At 43.7% G+C, this 19,318-nt stretch overlaps 1 protein-coding gene across 1 annotated transcript; it reads left to right on the top strand.

Moving 5' to 3' along the window:
- Window positions 1–3,442: 3,442 nt before the first annotated feature.
- On the top strand, window positions 3,443–17,019 carry LOC115409215 (voltage-dependent calcium channel gamma-4 subunit-like). The gene is made up of 5 exons (XM_030120278.1): window positions 3,443–4,026; window positions 10,320–10,571; window positions 12,695–12,778; window positions 15,122–15,262; window positions 16,094–17,019. The coding sequence occupies exons 1-5, from the start codon at window positions 3,996–3,998 to the stop codon at window positions 16,963–16,965; spliced, it is 1,380 nt and encodes a 459-aa protein (XP_029976138.1). The 5' UTR covers window positions 3,443–3,995; the 3' UTR covers window positions 16,966–17,019.
- Window positions 17,020–19,318: the final 2,299 nt, after the last annotated feature.

Genomic DNA, 19,318 nt, shown 5'->3' with positions numbered 1-19,318 from the left:
AGTCCTGTGAGAGAGCCACAAACACTCGCGCTTGTGTTTAGACGACGAAACTTTCATGTTCGAGCTCTTTTCCTAAACAGGTGAATTGTAAATCTTGCCATCAAAGCTTTAATGAATTAATAAAAAATAGATACCGGAGGCGAATCACAGCAGAGGAAATGTCTCCAGATGGACACTTTGCCTGGAGCACCAGAGAACAAAACTGTCCTGCTTTAGTGACAATATATATTCAAATTAGAACCTCATTTAGGAGTTTAATGGTTCTTAGATTGCCTTTATAGATGTTTTTTTCCAGCCTGTATTTAAATTTTAATTGAATGCATCGCTGCCATTAAATTACCAGAAACTCTTGAAGACTTGGGAAACACTGACGTATAGAGGAGACGAGGACTGAAGGAGTTCGATTCCACCTGATCCCCTCTGAGCACGCTCAGTACAGTCCTGATTCCTCATGTCAGGAGCGAGCACCTTCACTTCTTATTGAGATAAACTCTTAAAATCATATCTTCTGTATCTCAGTGAAGATATTTCCTGCCAATTATCTATTTTGACATTGTGTGTATTGGACGAGTCTGTGTTAAGATTAACTGGTACATCATGTGGAAATGGAATATTTGTTATTAATTGGTGAAATCCAAGAAGCAAACTCTCATTTATCTGGCTGTATAGTGAAAAAAAATAGACAAACATACAATAAAAATGCTGATGCAATTGGAGCTGAATTTGATCTCACATGTAACGTTTAACTACTACTGTGAGATTAAATCATGCATTTTCATTCTGTGCTGCATTATCAGACACATGTAGCTGGCCTGTCAGCACAAAATTCTATTCAGTGTGATTTTATTTATTCAGCACCGTATTTCAGCTTTACGTAGGAATATGAAGACACAGGCGACCCAGGCTGAGATCCTGCAGCCATTTTTGGAAAGGCCGACCGCGTCATACGGAGCTCTGATGCAGATAACAAATCTGCTTCGTTTTGTGAGGCTAGCAGGCAAAAGTATGCTGATGTGTCCGACCACAATCGGCCAGTATCGGCCCCCAAACTGTGAAATATCCTTTTCTGTGTTTTTCTTATCTCATCTCACAGGGTTGGGTGTCACTCTATAATAACCCCACAACCACAGCAGAGCCATATCAGGAACTGTAGTCATTTTGATGATATGAATATCATGTCTGTGTCTCCACGCATTCATTCAGTTATCTAATAGTCTCTTATCACATGTTCTGGTGATCTTTTTGAAAAGGTTACATCATGTGTGAAGACCTCGATCAAGCTATTCCTCCAGCAGCAGGGCATAAAGTCTGTTCCGTAGCTGACGGGAATCCCGTGTAAAGAATTCAGAATGAGGATAATATACTCTGTTCTTTTGCCACTAATGGAAAGGTTTGACTAAAGATCTGGCATAAATTCCACTCGACTTGGAAGGAATATCTATCAACATTTACCAAGCTTGGGTGAATTTTCTGGTTATCAATGTGATGAACCTAATAAAAAAAACAATTATGTATTTCCTGAATGATGCAGTTCAGTAAAATCTTGATATTCATTAGTTTTGCCTCCTAATGGGAAATAAAAAATGTCAAAGTGAAACAAAAACCTGCAGTGTTCAGGCATTCAAACACAGGACAGATATTTTTGTGTTTTACAGGAGTTTCCACACAGATATTTGCGGTCAGAAATGCCTGAGGATGTGCTGTTGATGTGAAACAACTTGGGATCTCCTGCTGTGCGGCGGCAGATTCCTCTCATGTGGGTTTTCTGTGCCTTGCAGACTTGGAAATGGTTTGCAGAGGAAAAAAAGAAAAAAGATTTAAAACCAGCAAAAACTTGACACTGTGTCAGTGCTGATGGGGATTTACTCTGCTTGTAGAAATGTAGGACGTGGGTTCAAGCAGGAAAGCAGCTGCTGTGCTGGAACGCCTCTGAGCAAGGCACTAAATCCCAACGTGCCCCGGAGCTGTGGTTATAAAAAAAAAGAAAAAAAGAAAAAAGAAAAAAAATCTGTATTGTGCATTTCGGATCATGCAAACTGTGTTAAGTGCTTGTGATTAAGCCGTCGCACCAAGAGGAAGAAAGTTGGACAGATGAAACATGCAGAGACGCTGTGACCGCAGCACGGATGACTCACGAGTCTGTCATCTCCCCGCGAATGTTCATTCCTCGTGCACTCTGCGCAGTCAGTATGAGAACCACGTAAACATTTCTGTTTTTGACGTGGAGGAACACAGACGCGTTTGTGAGCACATATGTATGTTCGTGTGTGTTTGTGCGCGCGCTTCTGTAATTGTGCTTGTGTAATACATTTCATGGGTTCTCTTTGCCCTCAGCGTGGGCTCGCAGGCTCGGCCAGGTTGCGCGTGCTTCAGGTGGTCCTCGGTGATATAAAGTGAAAGAGACATGTTGACTGGTGCTGCTCCACAGAGCCACTTGGTCATAACGAAGGTTGTTTAGTGAAGCTGCACGCCCGGCATCAGGTCAACATGCTGGATGCGATGTCCGTGTTCTGTGGAGGAAATACAACCAGTCTGTGCTCAGGAATCTTGCCCCGTATTTACAATATATGTGACTGCGTGCTTTTGTCTTCGTTTTCCCACTAGTATCATTTCATAATTGTTATTTTTGGTCAGTTTTTCTTGATTTATTGTGATCTTGATTTGTTCTTTCAAATTTCTATTAAACCAATTACACACACAAATGTGATTATACGAACACATTTTGGTACGCACATCCGGATGTTCGTACACATAGATCTAAGTATTCACATTTATTCACTACAGATGAACAAATTGATGTACTAACACATTTCAACAAAGACAAACACATATCATGCACATGTTTGGATTAATCTGAGTAAGCATGTATAAACTGTGCTATTGACACACAAATCAATGGACGCATGCAGAATCCTCAGTCCTCAAATGTCATCACACACTCACTGATCAGTGAATGCACAGATATAAGTGTGCGTATACAAATTACATTGCACACACACACACACACACACACACACACACACACACACACACCTGATTAGACACAAATCTCGCTAACACGTGTGCAGCTCTCCACACGTAGAATCTTTTTGCTGCCGTATTAGTCCTGTGATTGTTTTTTTTAATCAGTAAAATCCTCTCAGCTGTTACATCCATCCCTCTACTCCCCTCAACACACACACACACACACACACACACACACACCAGCTTCACCATAGACTTTGGAATTCACTGTTGCCATGGCAATGAAATAGAGCACGCTCTCTCGCATCGCCTTTTTTTTTTGTATTGCTTGATATCTCCACCTCTCTCTGTCTCTCTCTCTGTTCATGCCAGCGATACCGCTGCAGTTTGTTTGTTTTTGGACGGCATGGTGTCACCTTCCTATAGAAAACATGCCTGTTCGAGAGACGCTTCCCGTCCAGGAGCTTCTCCTGGTTTGAAGACTCGTGTCACGTTCGTTAATCGATTCCCCGCCCACCCCATCTCATCTTCTCATCTCCTTCTTTCACGCTTCCCTCGCTCATCTTCTGCCTCTGTCCCTCTCTTTTCCGTCTTTCTCCTCACTCTCTCCCTCTCTCTCGTCTGCACTTTACCACCACCACCAACCCCCCCTCCGCCGCCCTCACTGCCACCTCTCTCTTGCTTCTCTCTGTAGCTAAGATGACTGCCGTGACAATTCAATGAGAGGAGAGGACGCCAAGTGAAGTACCCCCCCCCCCCCCCCCCCCACCTCGCTTGACTCGCTGGAAAGGAGCGAAGGAGTGCTCAAGGTAAAAAAGAGAAGAAGCTAGAAGCTGAGGGGGAGAGAAGAGTAGGAGAAGGGCAAAAAAGAAGGAAGCAAAAGTGACTGAGGAACGACAGAGAGAAGGGGAAGGGGCGAGAAAAGCGAAGGATAAACGGTGGATGGAGGCGGCTCGGACCGGGGCTACGGAGCGCTCTTCACTGACGGAGAAGCAGAAGAAGAAGAACAGCATCAGCAGGGGGGAGAGGAGATGGAGGCGAAAGGGAGAAACATGCCCTCAGGTAATACACACACACACACACACACACAGATGTGCATGTGTTCTCACACACAACCAGACACATGTGGATTCCTGTTTGCATGTTTACTTAAATGACACATACATACATGGACATCCAGCCACAAACAAACACATGAATGTGATCACATAGAGAATCATCTTTATATACATACACACACACGTACACACAACAACTGATGTGCACAAATAAGAAACACACACACGTGGATTCTTGTAAGCATGAATAATCACACTTGACACAAATATACCAGAACATTCAAACATGAACCATCACAATTGAGCACACACACACACACACACACACACACACACACGGGTCCAGCTGTGTACAGCTGTCTGTATCCAGAAGTGACTAACATTAATCTGTGCTGGCATGGGTGTAACCAGGATAAGTGTTTGTTCAGATCAGAGACGGCTTTATCAATAAAAATGCGATTTAAAAAATAATAATTGAAACACTCATTGCAATGTGGAAATAATCCACCTGACACTTGATGTGTCATTCCTTCTTAAATGAATTGTTTTCACATTCACTGGAAGCTGTTCTGAACAATATTTATCTGTTCTTTTTAATTATTGATGAAACGAGCCAATCAGGACGGAGCGCAGTGAGAACACGCTCGGCAGTGTCACCTCTGGTTGTCCACACTGGATGCAACAGAATTTAATGCACAGTGGCCTTGTTTTACAAAACACAGTAAATCAAATTGGCTTCATTTCGAGCTTTAAACCCTCCAGACTCGACTGTACGTTTGTACGTGACTTAACAGTTTGAAGAGAGCAGAGAAAACCTGTTGCTGCCACACCAGCGTGATCAGTAATCTGCTTTTCCTGTTGTGTCTTTCACGTGATGTCTTGGCGAAAGTCACATCTTTTAGTTGGATGTTGAGTGAAGTTTGTCTGAAAATCCCATCAATTATTTAAAGAGGTGCCAGAAACACTTGGAAACACATCGAAATGCGCAAGATTTTAAATATTACGCATTTTTAATTGTTTAAATGACTTCAGAAATGTTTTGTGGTTGTGGTAATGTCATATGCACTCACGTTATTGTTTGAGTAATACTTTTTTTTGTTAGTCATGAAATCATTGGGAATGGTACAGACCCTGAGCTTGTATCAAAAGTTTGCATTGGAAACAAAGTTACTGAAATAAAACTAGAAATTACATATAAACCTTATTTTCGAGGGATCATTCTCGATGTTGAAACAAATAATAAAGTACTTTAACTCATGTAAGGATTCAGAACGTCCAGATATTTGTTGTCGAATGGATGATGAACAAATAAATCTTGAAAAATCTACAACGGAAAATCTGTGTAAGTATCTTTACTTATGTCAGTTACAAATATTGGATTAATCTAAAAAAGATTTAATTCCGGCAACAGTGTTAATGATAGAGTGCAGCTTTCTTTGGGATGAAGGGATCTCTCCTCCTCCTGCTCCTCTTATCCCCTCCTCTGCTGAACTGCCTCCTTCTCAGGGGGAAGAAAATAACAATCATCCCACTTTTTCAGTGCTTAAAGCTTCTTTACCTGCAGACCAGAATAAAACAGATAAAATAATTGTTAATTATTGTGAAGCTAATTTGAGCAAACATTTAGGATCACACCGTGGAAAGCATTGTCTCATTTACATTTCCAGTGGCGCGTTTTAGTCGATGTCAGGATTTGACGTCAGTTGTTATCCATCTTCTGTCGCCGGCCGTGCAGTGTTGGAGCGGATCCCAGCAGACTCCGAGTTAAAGACAGATGACAGTCTGGACAGATCAACAGTCCATCACTGAGACAGACACACACACACATACACGCGCGCATGATTCTCAGTCTCCAGTTAACCTTTTATGCATGTTTTTAAACTGCTCAAGGAATCAGAGTAGCCAAATACAAGCATATTATTACAAGGAGATAAGTTTTCTGCATGCGTCCTCCAAATTTGCAACTGGGACATTTACAGTTGATCAATTTATCATGATTTAGAATTTTAATTCCTCTTCAGCTCAGGAAATGTCCTATTTATCATTTCTGCATGTGCTTTTCATCTTTATTTCTTGAGGGAAAGACTGCAGGATTAGATAACATAATGGCTCTCACATGTGTCTTTGTTCAGATGTAGTCTTTTTTTTACCTGGATGAGAGAAACTTCTCAGATGTGACACTTTGCAAGAGGTGAAAAACCACCAAGAATCCTCCATCCACCTTCTGTACAGCTCTATATTGAACTCAGGTTGCCGGTGGGGGTGGAACTGATTCAAGCTGGACGGATCACTAGAATATCACAGCAAGAATCTTATTGGAGGGAAACAGAGTACTTCAATAAAAAAAAATCCACAGATCCTCAGGGAAAACATGCAAACTCTACACAGAAAACCCCCCAAAGAATGCACTGAACTGGGGTTTCCCCACTGCGAGATAAAAACACTGTGGAGTGACACAACTAGAATAAGGAAAAGTACATTGATAATGTGATGTGCAACCAGATTTAAATCTAATTTGATGCAGTTTAACCGATCAAACACCAGTTGCAGCGAAGTCTTCTAACTATCAAAGCACATGAGGTAAATACACTGCCTGGTACAACTCCACAATCACTACTGTTTTCAGTCTGTCCACCTTATGCATGCTCCAGCAGACAGGTGGCTGTCGGGGTCAAGCCAGCAGAGTGGTCTCCTGTTATTTCTGGATTTCGGTTGCCATTGAAATGCCCTGCAGGACGGCTGAATTTGCCAAACAGTTTAACAGCCCTCGCGGGGGGAATTCATATTTTTCAAGCCATCGATTTGTTTAAATTAACCTTCCTTCAGCCGCCGTGTGAATACAAATTGCAGCTTTGAGTGAGTTTCTCAGAACAGATCAGCGTTCGTGGTTTTCAATAAACCTAGCAGAATCTGTTCCATGGGAATCTGCAATAACTTGAGCATAATTTACCTCAGATTAACTCTAAACTTTGTCCGTCCATCCATCTTTCCTGCCTCATCCACTACAGAGCTGCAGGGAGTCGGATCAGGAGGATACACCAGTCCATCCCGCAAACTCACATTCACACACAACCGCCGGCCTCTAACGCTTGGTTTTAAACTGTCACAGAAAGTAAAGTTTTTCATCGCAATTTGAAACTGAAGAGCATGAAACGTTATCATCGTCACCTCGGGGATTTACTCTTACTTACAGTTCTTTAATCCTCCTCATTCCCATAATTACTGAAGAGACTAAAGCTCTGATTTTGGAGGAACTCTACTCCGATCCAATCTGTTTTGAGAACGTAAACGTCGGAGGATAAAAGAAACCATCGCCGTGCGGCGGTAATAGTCTTTAATACAGTAAACTGTCAGTTGAGGAACATCCGCCTGCCTTTACACCGTAGGCTGTATGATTTAATGTTCTCTTTGCTTTTACATATTTTCAGTCTTCCATCACTGCTCATGACATGACTCTAGTTTTCTCCCGGTTCCTCGTGTCCTCTGCTCTCTCTCTGCTCCCCTGATTTCCCCTTATTGTTGTCAGCTGTGCCTTGTCACTCCCAGTGTGTATAAGAGCCGTCTCCAGGCTGCTGCCGCTCATTTGGCCGTCTTCTCTCGCTGCCTGATGTTTTCACTCCTGTTTTACCTCCTTTTGTAAACTTTTCTGCTTCCTGCCTCGGGCTCAGGCTTCTGAACTCTTTGTTCTCTCTCTGGATTAGTTTGAGTTTTTCCTCCTTCTGAGAAGTTTTCTCTTTTGAATTTGTTAAACAGACTCGGTGGCTTTCAGGATGTTCAGCAGTAACTGGTTTTGTACCATCTTTATTCAGCGCTTCCAGCTTGATTAAACATCAGCAAAGCCCATGTATGAAAACCCAACCCTATCCTCTTTCAAATCACTTTTGAAAACACCATAATTTTTAATCTTACTATTTTCTTCTTCACTGTCGTGCATTTTGTTGCTTTAATTACGATTATTATCATGCTTCCCGTTTCTCCCCTCCAACTGTAGATACTGAGAATTAACGCCCCGGGCCGGCTTGACGTTAGCTAACTGGTTAATTGAAAACTTTCCTGGTGTAGCTTTTCCTGCTACGTCCCCAAAAGCGACACTTTGTTTAACCCTTTACAGGCCACTCATTGTCTAATTTTCACATGGTTTAAACTCTGGTGTTGTTGAAGGATATTTCATGTCTGTATGATCAAATACATTTCAGGTCATTTAAAGTACTCTCTACATGTCTTTAAAACGCTTTCAAAATCATGTTTTCTCATCACTTCTCACTGGTTATCTGGTAGCCTTCTGCATTTTTTTTTTTCTTAAATTGTGAAGCTAATCATTGGTTGATGCATTTATCTGGAAAATAAAATGAAGATGACGTGAGAATTGTACATATAAAAAAAGATTCTCAAACACATGTCAAAGTCTTTGAGGAAGTCATATTGAAGGTTCTTATAAGGCAGATATATAGGAGGGCAGTGGTTCTCAAAAACAGCAACCTTTGAGGGAATCCAGTGAGTTATGAATCCAGACTTCATGACTATAAAAGCTAGAAGAGGTTAAAAATGTGTGACTGTGGCACATATATGTGTTTCTCCTGACTTTAGTGTTGAAATATCCTCACACAGCTCACTGAAAGAGATAGACCTCATGGAGGAGCTAAATGGTGAAGTGAGACAGACCCCCAGCACACACACACACACACACACACACACACACACACACACACACACACACACACACACACACACACACCTCCTTCCTCTTGTCCTTGCACTTCCATTTATGTTTCCTGAAGCACAACAGACGTGTTGTATCTCAATTTTCCTCTTGTCGCCCCTCTCCGTTCACCTCTGAGCTCAGATTTATGTCTCTTCTCTCCTCTTTCTCTCTCCACTCTTCGGCACTTGTCTCCTCGTCCTCCTGCTTTAGCCGACGCCTGCAGGAACCTTGCAGTTTTTCTTTGGCCGTCCTCTGCAGGACTTATGGTCTTCTCTCAGATGACAGTTTCCTTCTGCTGCTCCTCGTTTTGGTCATTTATTATCTCTTAAATGGGAATGTCTCCGATTTGTGTTGGAGAAAGATCAGATTGAAATGTGGCGACCAGTTGCTGAGAAAAGCCACGAAACGCAGCGAAACCTTCATCATATATTTTGATCCACCTCTCCCCTCCTGAGTTCAGTTTCGCAACAATATTTGAAGTTTTATATTTCGGTTGATGCAGCGAGGTCGAGGCATTTTGTTCCTTGGCTGCCAACGTTTCTTTACTGCTCCAGGCTGTGTGCGTATGTGCAGGTTTTTTTTTATCATAGGAGCTGGCTCACTGCGCTCACACAGGATGCTGCAGGAAGGCTCCATCCCACCAGCGGCTCCTGTCTGTCACCTCCAGCCGCCCGTGAGGGACGCCACATCTCTGCATGAATAAACATTTGACAGTTCAATGCATAAATTGTACATACAGAACTGATTGCATGCCCATTTTGGGATGCTCATATGGAAATCGTTTAGCCTTCCGGGATGTGTGGCAAACGACAAATCACAAAAATAAAACTCTGTCTCCTTGGAAACGAAGGGAAACACAACTTTTCCAAAATGCAATGCAAGGCAATAGTTCTGCTGCACATTAACAAGTAGATGGACATCAAGAGCAATGTTTTCCTCCATAGTGTCTCGACTCCCAGTTCATGTTCTCCTGGGACTTGGTCGCTTTATAGTTGAGAATTCAAATCCAAATCCAACCAACAACACTAGATTGTGGTCCATCATGCTGGCGTTTCCATCTGAATGGCCATCATTTGTACAACGTTGCTGTTTGAACCTGAAAATGTTAAGAAATGAAAACGAAAAATGCATTTTCACTTGAAGCATTGTCATATAAACGGGGCCTGAGCCGACTGTAGCTGGTGAGCAGGCCTATTGTGGTGCAAAGGCAGGAACACCTCAAAGCTGTTGGGAGCCTATAAACAGAAAAATGCTATTGTAAAGCTGAAGGAAAAAAAGTATTTAGTGTGTCAAGATTAAAAAGGAAAAAAGTAATCTAGTCTGAAATGTGAATGACAGGCAAAAGCTGCTTTGACACTGTTAAATCAACATTTTCTGAGGTTTCTCTACAGTTAGTAGAGACCAAAAATATGGACTGACAGTCAAGTAATTTCAATCTTGCCATATGATGATGGGATGTTGTGTTATCATATAAAGGCATTAAATACAGTTGGTGCGGCGGTCACCATCAGATTTTCTCTGTGTCAGAAGCATCACAAGCGTCGGTCGGAGCTACAGTTTCCCCTCGTTGACGCCGTTGTCTGTGTGATCTCCAGATATCAGTTTCCTTCCCCGCCCGGCGATGGTGTGGTGCGAGCGGGGCATCCAGGTGCTGCTGACCACCATGGGAGCGTTCGCAGCCTTCGCCCTGATGACCGTGGCCATCGGCACCGACTACTGGCTGTACGCCCGCGCCTTCATCTGCAACAGCACGGCCAACTCCTCCCAGGACGACTCCAACAACAAGGACAAGAAAGACCCCGGGGCGCTCACACACTCGGGCCTCTGGAGGATCTGCTGCCTGGAAGGTACGGCCGCACGCGCGCACGCGTCACGGATGCTTGTGCGTAAACCTTCACGTGCATTGTGTGCATGCGTGTTTTTCTCATGTGTTTGTCACTGGAGGGTCTTGTTGCGGTCAGTGTGCCCATCAGTGTAACCGGAACAGACATAAATAGGTGTTCCCTTACTCATAAGCACGGTCACGTGCGCGCACGCACTGCCAGTGTGATATACTGCTTCGCGTTTGTCCGTGTCGTTGGTGTGCTTTTTAACCTTCTGGGGTCTTGGCGAGGTCATTATGGGGAAGACATGATGGGATCGGTCAGGTGCAAACATCTGCAGCGGCATGGTGAAAATGACAGCTGGAGGAACGGTTCCTGGAAAAAAAAATCTTCTATGAATAGAAAGGTACATTTTGCAAATTGTCATCTAAACAGCAGGTTTACCAGTAAATGAGCCTGGCCTACATTATTTGTCTTATTATTAAATCTTAATGGTACATTTTTTTGTAGTTTTCATAAGTGACCTGTCAGTTTGTACTAATATTGAAGGCCTCATCACGTTGTTCCTATATGAGTAACCTCTTATTTTTTCTACATACTTCAGTGCTCGAATAATCATACAAAATTTTTATCTGAGAGCTTTTATCTGAGGCGATTGCAACTACAAAGAAAAGAAGTAAAACTGTTCTCACTGAAAGTGTCTGAATATTCCTGCGAACGGCAGCGACCTGCAGCATATGCTAGAAGTCTGTAGTGAGACCTGACGCGACCGGAGGCCACGGTGCACCCTGCTGTCACCCACTGAAAATACAAAATGACAAGACTGGAGCAGCAGGTGCGGCTCGTAGCTCCGAGTCAAATTCTTTGGCTACACGTCGATCTGAAACATCAGGTGAGGCGCTCGGTGCAACAGGAAAGCACCGTGCATTTAATGCAATGATACGTCCAATTTTTACTGCATAATCCTAAAATACTCTTTTTTAACTTGTCACTTCTTATTTGTTGTGAATTTTATGGCTTGTTCCTTCAAGTTAATGTTTATGTGTTCTTGGTGTTGCTGCACAGTTCAGACTGGATGTTTTCTCTGTTACGAGATTTCGAGCTGCACTGACTGTGATGCACATACAGCATTATTGTGCTTGTCAGCTTACTGCACAATAGATAAATTGAATCAAAATGTCAGTTGCATAAATCAACACATTATATACAAGAAAATACTGTTCACAAAGGCAAAGTGTCACTGTCTTGAACATATGTTTTTGTCTCATTTTATTGCCTTCAAATGAGACATATAGGGACATTTCTTGAATTTCTAGTTCTATAATATTATGCAGCAGGAGTTCATTGAGTTTAGAAACTGTTTTACAGCTTTTTTCTCTGTGAAAATGCTCAGTGTTTCACTTATGGTACGAACCTTGTTTGCTCAGAGGGTTTTTTTTTTTCCTCGCCTGTGGAAGTCATCATTTAAAGATTTAAAAAGTCAAAATGTGCTTGTGAATATCCAGTATATTTTCATCATGCTGCCAGTAGTTCGCTGTCAGAAACGGTAGATTATGAGATGAATTCATGTAAGTTCCTTTTTACCGTTCTCCATCAGTGAGCCTGTCTTCATGATGTTCACGGAGCTGAATTACTGCAGCGTTGCTGTGACACATTGGTTGAGCTGTCAGCTCAGTGTGGGTCATTCTGTTGACTAATTCACTCAGGTTACATATGTTAGTTGGAAATCACATGGCGGTGCGCGCATGTTATTTTGGTGTGCAAACTGGCCGTCATTAAAATCAAATATTGTTAATTACATGCTCTCCTACACAACAGTGGCTACAATAGAATCATGAAATTCAGCACCAGAGAGTCAAAATATATCATCAGTGCGTCTGTCCTCTGTCTCCCTCGGCATCACCGCCATGTCTTCCACTGCTCATATGTCTCTCACTTCTCTCAAACTACTTTCTCCACCTTTTTTTTTAAAGACATCCACTTTCCTGTATAGTTATCTTTTTCCTCCAGTGTCTCATCTGCCTCATCTCACACGCGCGTCTCCCACTTTCTTTATCATTTCTGCCTCCCTTTCTCGTAAATTCCACTCTTTTCGATGCTCTTGATCTTCCTCAGACTTTACCCTTCACCGTCTTCCTCTTCCTCAGGCTTAAAGAGGGGAGTGTGTTCCCAGATCAACCATTTCCCCGATGACGCCGACTACGACCAAGATGCTGCGGAATATCTGCTGCGTGAGTGACACAACAAATTCACAGCAGCTATAGACATTAGATAATATGAACACGCACACACACACACACACACACACACACACACACACACACGCTTGCAGTCTCCATCACACACAGATACAGAGAGGACAGAAGGGGATGGTGGGCGGACATCAATGCACGGATGTGTGTGTGTGAGTGTGTGTGTGTGTGTGTGTGTGTGTGTGTGTGTGTGTGTGTGTGTGTGTGTGTGTGTGTGTGTGTGTGTGTGTGTGTGTGTGTGTGTGTGTGTGTGTGTGTCCAGGTGCATGAGGTTGGGAGTCTGGGGGTGTACAGAAAGTGTTTTTTCCTCACAGATGGATTGAAAGAACAGCCTTCACTAATGGATTATTTTCAGCTCCGGATTCAGGTTTCACATCCTGCCTCCATTGTGGCTGCAGATTCAGTTCCTGCAGCTCTCAACCTTTTGCTTTCCAGAGTACAGTTCACGTCTATACATTACATAAATATGTTTATTTCCGTGGAGCGGGCTGAGATGCTTATTTAAAAGTCACGTGTCTGCTTTTCTGTGCAACCAGAACTCTTTCTGTCTGCACACACATTTAGAGAAATCCTGAAAGGGATCTTGCAGGGTATTTTCTTAATCCTGGTGGCTGCCATTGTTAATGTAAAAAACACAGTAGATTGTGAATGCAAGGATGAAATTTTATAAACAGATCCAGGATGAAGCTTATTGGAAAATATGTTTCCTTGAACTGCAGAGCTGCTCCAAGACGACTGTTGAGAAAAGCTGCTGTTGGACACCTAAAACACAAAAAATTGTTCTTATTTACACACTTGAGTGAGATTCTAGCAATCACCACAATAGATACTGTCCTACATAACTAATAGAGTTTATTTTCAGTGAAATATTCATTGACTTTATATTCCCAATAGTAAATTGTGTCCCATTTTTGTCCATTTCCGGCTTTTTTCTATAAGCCAGTTATAATAATAATTGTTTCAGCTCGACTTTTAACAAACAAAAGAGGACTAAAAATTCTACTTCACTGGAAGTGGCACTTACTTAATTTCATGACTCATTATTCTCTCGAGTGTTTCTCATCCGAGCGTCCCGGAGGTCAGAAAATTACTACAAAACTCTCTATTCAAACTCCACGCGGCGGTCTCTCCCATCAGCTGCTTATCAAATAAAACATACGCTGAGCTGAAGAGGCAAAGAACCCCTGACCTCACTCTTTTTTTTTTTTCACATTTTTGATCTAAAAAAAAAATCAAACTTGATTGCGAGAATAACATGCAGCAGGAGCTTCGGTAAATGTGTGCTTGTCTCTGCAAACAGCAGCAGCTTGGAGTCACCTTGAAAATTTGAAGGCTCTGCTGTTCTCCCAGTCCCTGCCTGCGATGGAGCCTTTCAGCATTTTAATCTTCTATAATGTCTCTTCCTTATCTACATTGCTCATATATCCGAGGTATCTGCAGACGGCTGAAAATGGAGGATTTTTTTTTTCTATAGGACAATATTTTGCAGCCACATTTTGCTCGTGAGAGTTGTTTGATATTTCCTTCAATGCACATCACCTCTTTGAAACACTAGAGCTGGTTGCAATGCGGGACGTTTTTGACACAATAGTTATGTACGTTTATTAGATCCTGTGTTTTTTCAGGTGGAATTATGCAGCCAGGCACACCTCCAGATCAGATAAACATGTGTTTGCATATTGGGAGGAGAAAAGTCAGGCAGCACATGGAAAACATGCCTCTCTGAGCATGACCCTTGACCCCCAGCAGCTCCCCGGGTGCCACACAATGGCTGCCTGCTCCGAGAAGCAGGATGGCTTCACTGTAGAGGAATAACTTCCCCAAGAGGAATCAGCAGAGTATGAAAAATGAAAACCTGACAAATGTGTCATTACGAAGCACTGCAGGAAGCTGGACAGGCAGCCGAGTGTGTTGGAGCATTTTAAACCAGTCTGCAGTGTGAAATCCTGGTCGTAGAGGGCCACAAGACATGAGTGGATCCCACAAAGCAGCTTGTATGAATTCAAAAAGAACTCACCGCAGCTAAACACAATTTAAATACAAACATATTTGCATGTTGTTTCTTGCAAAAGGCTGAGTCTGAACTGTAGAAGCTATATATTCAACACATAAAGTAGCAGTTGTTGTTGAAGTAACACTTTCTTCTCCCAGAAGTGTCAAAAAGCGTTTTAACTTAGCACCTTTAATAGCTGTTGAACCTCAGAAACAAGTCTGTGTTTAATGCGCTAATACTATGAAAGTGTACGTTTTGTTAAATCAGCTGCAACAGAGAACCTGAGAGCTGTGAGTAACTGTGACTGTGGACGGTGCTGCTGTCTGCAGGTGTGGTGAGAGCCTCCAGCATCTTCCCCATCCTCAGTGCCATCCTGCTCCTCTTGGGTGGAGTGTGCGTTGCCTCCAGCAGCTTCTACAAGAGCAAAAGGAACATTATCCTCGGCGGAGGGATCCTCTTTGTAGCCGCAGGTGAGACTACAGCTTTGCTGTTGTTTTGGCAGAGACTTCAGTGCTTCTCTTGATAGGCGGAAGAAAACTTTCTCCTGGGTACACATGCAGTTCAGAGCAAACTTTCTTCTGTGTTTTTGGAGGAACACAAACTTGCCAGTGTCATAAATCACGCAGGACTCGAACGCACAGTGTGATACAGTGCAATCAGTGTTAACGTTGTGTCCTCTGACAGGTTCTGATTAATCTCCTGTGAGTGTGAGTCATACACAAGGCAACAAGTGAAAATTCAGATCAGCAGTAAAACAGACATAATGATTTCAGTGAGTTACAGCTCCTGTGAGGTGTTTCTGGTCTGTAGCGGTCAGCGTCTTTCCAAAGTGCTACAGAGAAGGAAAAGCAATAAACTAACAGCAGGTCATGAGGGACAAAGGCTCACACATGGTCCCATGGAGGTTCTAACCCCAGCCGACCTTCAGAGGTCTACAAGAGACTCAGTACTGCTATTGGAGAAATGATGGCTATCGATAGCCTCAGAACAGTGCATAAAGTCGTTGCACTGTTCTCTGGATCCTCTCCAGAATTTCTTCAACGTCTCCTTGAATTGATCATTTTCCTTCCAGTAGAAGTAAATGGATGGTAAATGTTGCATTTTCGCAATGATCAGTCAAAAGCAATCATCATTGAAGGTTTTAATGTGTGTTATGTGAGCCGGGCTTCACGCTGTGCCGACTTCTTGTCAGGATAATTGAATGAACGCGCGCTCAGCGTCTCTGCCTGCAGAACAGCTTAATGAAGCTGCAGGTGAGCTTTTCCCAGAGCAGCACTCAGGAGTCTCGTGTCTCTTCTCAGGCCTCAGCAACATCATCGGCGTGATCGTGTACATCTCGGCGGCGCTGAGCGACATCTCGCCCAAGAAGGACGAGGACAAGAAGTGGCACTACTCCTACGGCTGGTCCTTCTACTTCGGCGGCCTGTCCTTCATCCTGGCCGAGATGGTCGGCGTCCTCGCCGTCAACATCTACATCGAGAAGAACAAGGAGCTGCGCTGCCGCTCCCGCACCGACCTCTTCAAGAGCACCACGCACGCCATGCTGCGCCTGCCCAGCTACCGCTTCAGACGGCGCTCCCGCTCCAGCTCGCGCTCCACCGACCCGCCGCGCTCGCAGGAGACCTCGCCCATCGGCGCGTCCAAGACCTTCAGCCTGCCGCCGTCCGCCCCGCCGTTCTCCGTGGCCACCCTGCCCAACCCGCACCACACCAGCAGCGGCGGGAGCGGCGGCGGCGGCGACATCTCCATGTACACCCTGTCAAGGGACTCCAAGCTGGGCAGCCTGGGGGGAGGGGCCCCGCCCCTCTACGGCACGGTGGACCGCGCCACGCTCTACCAGCTCCACAACTACTTCCCCAAGGATTCCAGCGGCAGCGGGAGCGGAGGAGGGGGCAGCGGAGGTGGAGGAGGAGGGGGAGGCGCGCCCATTAGTAGCGGTACGCTCCCGTCTCACTCCAAGTCCAACCTGGCGGCGGCGGCGGCGGCCGTAGCCCAAAACACGGCGCCGCTGAATACTTCCACGTCGGCCGCCGCGCCGGCCGCGCCGGCCCCGATCTCCACGGCCACCATGGAGAGGGACAGGGGCAACGTGGGAACCCTGGATCGACTCACAGCCAAACGGGACCGCGACAGCAACTCAGACACACTGAACAGGAAAACCACGCCAGTCTAAAACCTCAGAGAGGCGGCGAAGAGGGGGAAAAGAGATTAATGTAAACTAAAAACATCCAGATGAAAGAGTAGGGCCGGAAATGTGTGGGTGACATTTCAACAGCGAAGTTTCTGTCTTTGAGCCTGAGGTATCTCGCCGCCATAAATACTCCCAACATCATAAACAGCCATAAAATGCCACAACATTTTGACCACTGCCTTAAGAAATGGTCTCGACCTTGAAAATTTGAAACAACCTTTTCCCCGCTGCAGCCGAAGCTCATTTAAGTGAGACAAAATTGGGAGTCGTGCCGCGGCACCAGTCTCCCTGTGCAGCTGCCGGGAAGCATTGTCATTTATCTAACAAGTAATTGCTACAAGAAACCCCAGAACACACACAAAATTGCTTTGTTCTAGTTTGTGGAATAATATTTTGTTCAGAAATCCCAATTCTAAGGCGTCTTTCCATCACGCTCGGTTACTAAAACTTCACTTTGTGCTTTTCTAAATCGTCTCACAGTTTGACACTTTACAAGAAATGTTGGTTAAAAAGTGGCCAGATGGTATGAGGAACAAGTGTCTCTTACTTTTCTGCTCTGAGAGGAACAGAGAGCTGCAGACGGGTACGTTTTTTCCAAGTAATAAGCTGCTACGTGATGAGTTGCCTGCCAAATCCAGGTCAACAGTATCTGTTTGACCTCTGGTCCCGAGAGAGCGGCCTCAGCCGTATCTAACCTACTGACACACACACACACACACACACACACATCAGAGGAAGCTGCCACACTGCGAGCTATTTATTTTCCATTGTGTGTCTTCAAAGGTAATTACAGTGACAGATGGGCATTTGCCACAGTCTTGGAGAAAGGAACGGCCGTGGACTTTGAGTTTCACCCTGAACGCCTCCGTTGCCACTGCCAGTCGTCCCAGATTCCCACTGCAGCATGACGTCCATCTGAGCAAATAACTTCGTCTGAGTGGAAGTTTTTGCTGTCTTTGTCGAATCATGTGAAAGATTTAATTAATTAACATTAAAAGTAATACATCTTAAGCCTGTAATTAGGATTTTCTACAGCCAGCCAGTGAGTAGCCAATGTTTTTTGACAGTGTTTGCAAAAAAAAATGTCCTTCAGCAAACAGCAGTTCAATGAAATAGTAACGGAGCTTTTTCATTTTCACTTAAATGTAATGTAAACGTGAAGTAATTCCTCGTAGTATTCATAAATTAAAGTGACTAACAAAGCATCAGCTAACCAACTAAACATTAAGCTCATAAATTGATCAGATGAATCTTTTAATTAATGCCAATGAGGCTGTTTGTGATGATGGACTTTCTCGCGTTTAACTGCCGGCGACAGGGCTTGTATGACTGCTTACGATGTTCACGTTCTGATACCAAAGGCTTCAAGGCAGCAACTGTTGGGTGTTTCCACAAAGGGCTGAAAACAGGAGCGACAGGCTGAGCTCCATGAAGTTTACACTCAGGGGGCGGAGCTTTAGTTCGAATCTGAAAATTAACTCACGCGTTGCTCAGATATCAAATATTACCCATTTTAGTGAACTAAGTGCATCAGTTATTCTTAAAAATAGACACATAGCACACTGATAGTTCTTCAAAAAGGAGGTTATCTCGCTGTGATTTCTAACCAACCTATTTTTTGAGGAGTGAAGCTTATTTGGACGGTCGAACAACTCTGATATATGTTCTGGAAACTACTGACTTACTCTGAATCTGATCACTGGACTCATGTTTAAAACCGAACACGAACTGAATCGGCTGCGATGGAAGTAAAATTCAACCCGACCTGGGCTCGGGACGACCAATCGTAAGAGGAGGGAGAGAGAAAAGAGCACAAACGCCAGCATCAGTTCCTCCTCCCTCGATCTCTCTGTTAGCTATAACTATATACTATTTCAGAAACTAGAATAATAAATGTATTATCGAGTATATTATCGACCCATTCACTTCAACGAAAGCACATAACGTCTGTAAATGGTAATCTTTGGGTTGTCTTTTCATTCAGAGTGATTGATTATCATCTCTAGGTTACATGAGGATTGTAACTCCTTGAGTATTATTATCATGTTGCTGGTGTTTCTATGATCGTAATGGTTATTGCAGGGTATTTATACATTTTGAAATGTTCTTTGTTCTTTTTGTAGGTTTTTTTAAAGTTACTTTCGATGACTTCTGTGTTTTCCTTTCTCTTGCGTGTGTACCTTCAGTTCAGTGGTGTCACGTGGAAAGCATGTGCACAAACGTGAGAGGGAAATAATCTGTATTTGAAACATTTCATTTTGATTCGCACCTTTGTTGTTTTTGGAATCTGGCTGAGCGTGCATGCTCGTTTTCAGCAGCGTCCTGCTTCACTCTT

This window comes from Salarias fasciatus, chromosome 22 (assembly GCF_902148845.1).
Source record: "Salarias fasciatus chromosome 22, fSalaFa1.1, whole genome shotgun sequence".
In the NCBI taxonomy this organism is placed as follows: domain Eukaryota; kingdom Metazoa; phylum Chordata; class Actinopteri; order Blenniiformes; family Blenniidae; genus Salarias; species Salarias fasciatus.
The sequence above is the reverse complement of the archived record's forward strand: the minus strand, read 5'-3'. Positions and strand labels throughout refer to the sequence as shown.